The 6546-nt window shown below is 35.0% G+C and overlaps 1 protein-coding gene and 1 long non-coding RNA gene across 2 annotated transcripts; one reads left to right on the forward strand and one right to left on the reverse strand.

Moving 5' to 3' along the window:
* Positions 1-494: 494 nt before the first annotated feature.
* LOC111382630 lies at positions 495-2518 on the forward strand. The gene is made up of 2 exons (XR_002700575.1): positions 495-806; positions 1624-2518. It is a non-coding gene; the product is annotated as an uncharacterized LOC111382630 (long non-coding RNA).
* Positions 2519-4585: 2067 nt separating this feature from the next.
* On the reverse strand, positions 4586-5813 carry LOC111382634 (serine/threonine-protein phosphatase PP2A-1 catalytic subunit-like). The gene is made up of 2 exons (XM_023006657.1): positions 5380-5813; positions 4586-5297 (listed from the first exon to the last, which is right to left on the reverse strand). Exons 1-2 carry the CDS (start codon positions 5551-5553, stop codon positions 5124-5126), a joined length of 348 nt encoding a protein of 115 aa, XP_022862425.1. The 5' UTR covers positions 5554-5813; the 3' UTR covers positions 4586-5123.
* Between the last annotated feature and the right edge of the window lie 733 nt (positions 5814-6546).

The following is a 6546-nucleotide window of genomic DNA, read 5'->3' on the forward strand; positions in this document are numbered from 1 at the left end:
AGTTCAGTTCGGTTCGAATTCGATTCGATTCGGAAGATTTGCCCAACCCTACTTTCAAATATGCTTAGATAAAATATAAGTTGACAACAAAACTTAAAATTAATGAATTTGATCTGAAATTATTATTGAAATAATATAACAACGATACCTCTCTAAATGCTTCACCTCAATGTGATTGAGCATTTAACTTGCATTTATTCGTCGTTTTAAAGTATTAAAGAATGTCATATACTTTGTTTAAATCTCGGATATGGTCTTTTAATCCCTAGAAACGCTACATCGAATATATTGTACATCCTTTTCGGCAAGTCATTCATGCTCATAGATCAGATTTTTTTATTTTTTATTTTTTATTTTTTTTTGGAACTTAATTATAAAATGATTTCATGAAAGAGAGTCTGGTGGTTGAAGATGAGTTTTGACTTTTGAGAAAAATGGAGGTCGGGGCTATCTTCAAGAGTCACCAATTTGTTGAGGGTAATTCGGGAAATTTATTCGATTAGGGTTTCCCTTCCCTCATTTTCTCTCTCACATACACACACTGTCGCGCCGTTAGGTCTACAAATTTCTGAAGAGGGATCTCATCTATAAGAAGAGGCCAAAAATACCATTCCAATCACTCTCCACAACTCAATTACACATCAACCATTTTCACGATAGATCCGTAACTTTAAGAAACCCTAAATTTTGGGGTGGACTCCCTTTATTTTGGGAGGAAAAAAAAATCGAGAATTAATGAATGGTGGAAATCTAACCCTTGATTGTGCGCCGTCAAGCCCTTGCATCCCGCATTCACACTCTGAAAGGTTTCCTTTCTAACTATTTACTTTTCCGATTAAATGCTTTATATTGTCGTTTTTTGTGATTTCTGGTTTATTATTTTATATATGTTTTGTTGATTTCTATTTAAATGATTACCTTGTGCACTTGTCTGTTAGTTAATCAGATGGTTATTATAAATTTTTAAAGGCGATTAAATGGGTTGCTCTTGTACATATTAGTTTTAATAATTTTTTTAATAAAAAACATTTGTGAAATAGTGATGTTGATTTTTTATTATAATGATAATAGTGAGTTTGTGTGTGTGTGTGTGTGTGTGATTATTTGTTTTTGTGTCTAGTTCATTAAAAGAAAATTGTTCAGAGTAGATGTAGTTGATTCTACACATTGTCTGGAATTTTTATGAAGTAAAAATAGATTGTGTCAATATTGAGTAAGAATAATAATTTCTAAACAAGAAACTAAAAAAATGAACATTGTCTACGAAATATCTTGGTTCAGCATAAGCTTTTCTTCATTAATATACAATGTTAATTTTGCTCAAAAAGTTATTGTTCGTGCATTTCGCCCAAGTGAAGTCTGCAATATTCTGGTGAGTATTGAATCCCTTGACCGGATTTTGCTGCTTAGCACGGAAATGTTGTTATTGGGTGTCCATCATCCTTAGTTTTTTACTTTCTAAATTGCAATATTTGTTGTCTACTGGTTTCTTGATCTTCAATATGTCCTGTTAACTTTTCCATAATTGACATTAATTACTAGTAAATTGAAAAGTATTTTGTTCGACGTGCCGCGAGAATAAATCTATTGCTAAGAATATTGCAAAAACTATTAATAATGCAGGTTTTGCTAACATAATTAACGAAAAGGACCTGTACCATCAAAAAGCTTGCTGACATCGATAATTTAGTGGTGGAAAGACATCTGCTCGGTGATTCATAACATACTGGAATATTGAAGATTTCACAGGGAGGATATCCAAGTACAGCAATTGTTTGGTTCAAACATGAAAAACTCTTATTTGCAGGAGAGAAAAGAAAGTTACAAAAAGTGCTCCTTGGCTGTGATGTGATCACCTGCATTCGACATCCTCGAGTGTGATTGAAGTCATTGATCAAGAGACTGTTGAACATCAAAGAAGGCAGTTTCTAGGTTGCAAATGTGTCAATACTGTTGAGTGAGTTCTTAGAGTGTAGAATGATATCAATTGTTGGAACATAAGTGTGGGTAAGACTACCTTGCCAAGAGAATTTATAGGAATCTACCAACTAGATTTGATTGTTTTGCCTTAGTAGTCTTTCTCTTGTGAGCCACGAGTAAGGAAGCCTTTTTCTAGAAATAGCAAATGTGTAAGCCTGAGGAACAATCGGAAAAATTATGCCGAACAATCAAACCTATTTCTTACACTCCTACAAATACTCTTAGCAAGAGTAGTCTTACCCATACTTCTAGTCCCAACAAATGATGTCATCTTATGCTGTGAGTTTTCCCCCAACAGTTCTACCTCTTGTTGCTAAGTTTTCTTCTAAGGTACTGCCTGCTTTGACATTCAATGGTAGTAAACTGTAATTGCCCTATATACAGAGTTTATTTTGCTGATGTTATCTTTTCTTTTTTGTCAATGGAAACTTATTTGAATGTGTTTAGCATTCTCCCTTTCAAAACAATAACTTATCGTTATCGGGTATCTTGTAATTTGTAATTACTCATATGTGTGTGAAGATTTTTTTTTTTTTTCTTTTTTATGTCTTCCATTTTAATGCATAAGAGATGGGAAAGTGACATTGAAATCTTCTCATATGCTCTTATTACTAATTGTCAACAAGTGTTTTTTCTATTAGTTTATCATAAGTCGAAACATGTTTGTATTTTCGTTCAGATACACACATTACTCATATGCTGCTTGTATCCATTTGTCGGTCCGTACAATAGTTTTAGTCCAATTTGTTGTCTCAATCACATAAAATGTGTGGTTAAAAGCGATTTTGGAGAAAAATGTTGCTCCCGATCAAACCATTTGCCTTTACAATCAACTTTTTTTCTTTTTTATAATATTCAGGCTCTGTAAGATTGCTGATATTTGGATTGGTGGATTGTTGGCTGCATATGCCAATTTGGCCATACAGGTTCTTTCGTAACATCTATAAACTACACTGAAGGTAGCGTTTCTAAGTTTACCTCATGGCTAGGCGCATTGAAGCACACTTACATATAATGGAGAAAAAGGAGTCGATTACCAAAATAGTCATTGTTATTCCTTCTATAACTTTTTAAAGTTATAAGGGTGCTATTCGTACCCAAATGACCCAACCTCGAGTTTTATATTTGGGTTCCACGATAGCCAAAGTTTCCCGCCCAAAAAAGTATGATTTAACCATTATAACATCTGCAAATAGACTTTCATTTGGTGGCCGCCGATTTATAAAACAATCCTGTTGGGTGCCAGAACTATTTTGACACCCCTGGCTAACCTATGCTCACAGTCGGGGTGAGTGAGCTGTTATTTTTTATTCAAATGAGGTCGGCGTGGGTTCCCACGCCAATGTGAGGTTCTCTATCAAATTAGATAGGTCACTGTAGAAAAAACCAAGTGAAATTCAATAACAGTCTGTCAAACAAAGACACGGTCAGCAGATCAAAAAAGACTTGTTTTAGTAATTACATGGAATTTACTCGAAAATTTTGAAACCTTAAAAATTCAGTGGGTAAAGAGAAGTGAAATCCCAAGTTCAATATCCATGAAAAATAATTGTCCTACACATACTCAAGAAAATCAGTTTTGTAATTTGTAATTACTCATATATGTTTGAAGATTTTTTTTTTTTTTCTTTTTTATGTCTTCCATTTTAAAGCATAAGAGATGGGAAAGTGACATTGAAATCTTCTCATATGCTCTTATTACTAATTGTCAACAAGTGTTTTTTCTATTAGTTTATCATAAGTCGAAACATGTTTGTATTTTCGTTCAGATACACACATTACTCATATGCTGCTTGTATCCATTTGTCGGTCCGTACAATAGTTTTAGTCCAATTTGTTGTCTCAATCACATAAAATGTGTGGTTAAAAGCGATTTTGGAGAAAAATGTTGCTCCCGATCAAACCATTTGCCTTTACAATCAACTTTTTTTCTTTTTTATAATATTCAGGCTCTGTAAGATTGCTGATATTTGGATTGGTGGATTGTTGGCTGCATATGCCAATTTGGCCATACAGGTTCTTTCGTAACATCTATAAACTACACTGAAGGTAGCGTTTCTAAGTTTACCTCATGGCTAGGCGCATTGAAGCACACTTACATATAATGGAGAAAAAGGAGTCGATTACCAAAATAGTCATTGTTATTCCTTCTATAACTTTTTAAAGTTATAAGGGTGCTATTCGTACCCAAATGACCCAACCAGGAGTTTTATATTTGGGTTCCACGATAGCCAAAATTTCCCGCGCAAAAAAGTATGATTTAACCATTATAACATCTGCAAATAGACTTTCATTTGGTGGCCGCCGATTTATAAAACAATCCTGTTGGGTGCCAGAACTATTTTGACACCCCTGGCTAACCTACGCTCACAGTCGGGGTGAGTGAGCTGTCATTTTTTACATTTTTTATTCAAATGAGGTCAGCGTGGGTTCCCACGCCAATGTGAGGTTCTCTATCAAATTAGGTAGGTCACTGTAGAAAAAACCACGTGAAATTCAATAACAGTCTGTCAAACAAAGACACGGTCAGCAGATCAAAAAAGACTTGTTTTAGTAATTACATGGAATTTACTCGAAAATTTTGAAACCTTAAAAATTCAGTGGGTAAAGAGAAGTGAAATCCCAAGTTCAATATCCATGAAAAATAATTGTCCTACACATACTCAAGAAAATCAGTGGAGGAAAAAAAAAATTCAGGCATGTTGCTTGCCGGAGAAACTGCCTGCATAATCTCTTCAACCTACGAAATATCTTCAAATTTGCACAACCTTCATCCAAATGTCGGGTCCAAAATATTTATTTTACCATGACCGAAGTACTTTCAGCAACTTGAGTTATAAATGGGAAATCGGCTGTATGGTGCTAAAATCTGTTTTCCTACAATAAATTGTAAATTACAGAATACAATTATACCAAGTAATAGCTACTTCCTCCTTTTGGGAAAAAAATATACAAGCCAAAAGACGCATGCCTCCGTCACATCTCTGGGAAATATGTTGAGCACATAATCGAAGTCAGCAGCAGCAGTAGAAACAAAGGAATGTAGAAAATAATCCTCAAATAACAAAATTCATCTCTTAAGACACATCTACAGTAACGTAACCGCAAGCAGGGACTACAAACAGCAGATCGAGGCATTGAGTTCACAAAAAGTAATCCGGAGTCTTGCGAGTTGCATCAGGCTCAATTTGTCGAGGAGCAGGATCAAACTGAAGGAAATTCTGCTCCATGTTCTCTCCAATTTCGAGGATTGCAGCCATGTTTCCACACCGGTAACAATAGTTTGGAGCACTAAAAACCGTTACTACATTCTTCTCCTGAAAATTCAGAAGAAAATAGAAAAAATAATATTTAGGCAGAGGAACGTGGGAGAAGATTATCTTATTTAAATACACAAACCTGACACCAGTTGAAACCGTCCATGACAAGCTGGTGGGCTCTTGAAATCAGAGTGAGGCCATTTGTATGGTTGAACTGGGCAGCTATATCTTGTCCAAAGGTGTAGCCAGCACCACGGGGTGATATGCCCCACCCACATCGATCATCAGGATCAGACCACAAGAGATCACACATTGGTCCTTCATGTGGGACCTAGCAAACCATGATCACCAAGTTCATTGAAGAGAACTAAGTTACGTCCAAATATGGTTCAATTAATATTTCTCCTCCTCGCTCTTATAATAGTTGTCACTTTAAAATAAGAGAGTAGCAGAGCAGGATCTTAAAAATCTAAGCAATCCCATCCAAAAGCCAATATTTTAATGACAGTACTATGATCAAATCACAATACGCTATGCAAAAAAAGCCTAAAGTGGATGTCTAGTCCCTCACCCCCCCACCCTCAAAAAACATGAAAAAGGGAGATCAATGGTTTTCACCCCTCCCCTCGAAAGGGAGGCTAAATCTAGGTCATCAGCCTGGTAAAGCTTTGTTCGTACCACTGGGGTTAAGCCTTGGCCAACCAGGTTTAGAACATATATGATTGTGCTTACAAGTATGTTTTTATGTTACTTTGCTAAACATAATTTTTAAGAAGTAAGAATTTTTTAATAACAAAACTTACTTCTCTAAAAATTAAGTGATTGCTTGGTAGGAATTTTGATAATTGATTTTTTGACTGTTAGAGATAAGTGGATCTTACCTGTAAAAGAAAAATTTAAAAATAACGGCTGAAACAGTGAAATAACGGTCAAAAAATTGATTTCAATTGGCTTAAAATCTAAACCAAACAAGCTTTAAGTTGTAATTTTCTTTTGAACATGAAAGAAAATGAAAGTAACTTTTAAGCACAACCAAACATAATCTGACTTCTATAAACTTCCCGCAAAGTGGAATAAGCTTTTGCGAAGGTCTAAGAAAGAACTTATCCTAGTTAATCAAACAAAGATGAAGGCAATGCAGAGTAGATAAGACAGGACTAAATTTTGCTTCCATTTGGCCAAAAGTTCGAAAAACTTCAATAAGACTCAAACCCCAACCAGTATATGATGGAACTTGCATCACCAACTCTCCACCAAAAATAAAAAATAAGCATTTCAGATACAAATTACAAGTCAAGAAATTTTA

Source organism: Olea europaea, unplaced genomic scaffold (assembly GCF_002742605.1).
Source record: "Olea europaea var. sylvestris unplaced genomic scaffold, O_europaea_v1 scaffold2540, whole genome shotgun sequence".
Classification (NCBI taxonomy): Eukaryota; Viridiplantae; Streptophyta; class Magnoliopsida; order Lamiales; family Oleaceae; genus Olea; species Olea europaea.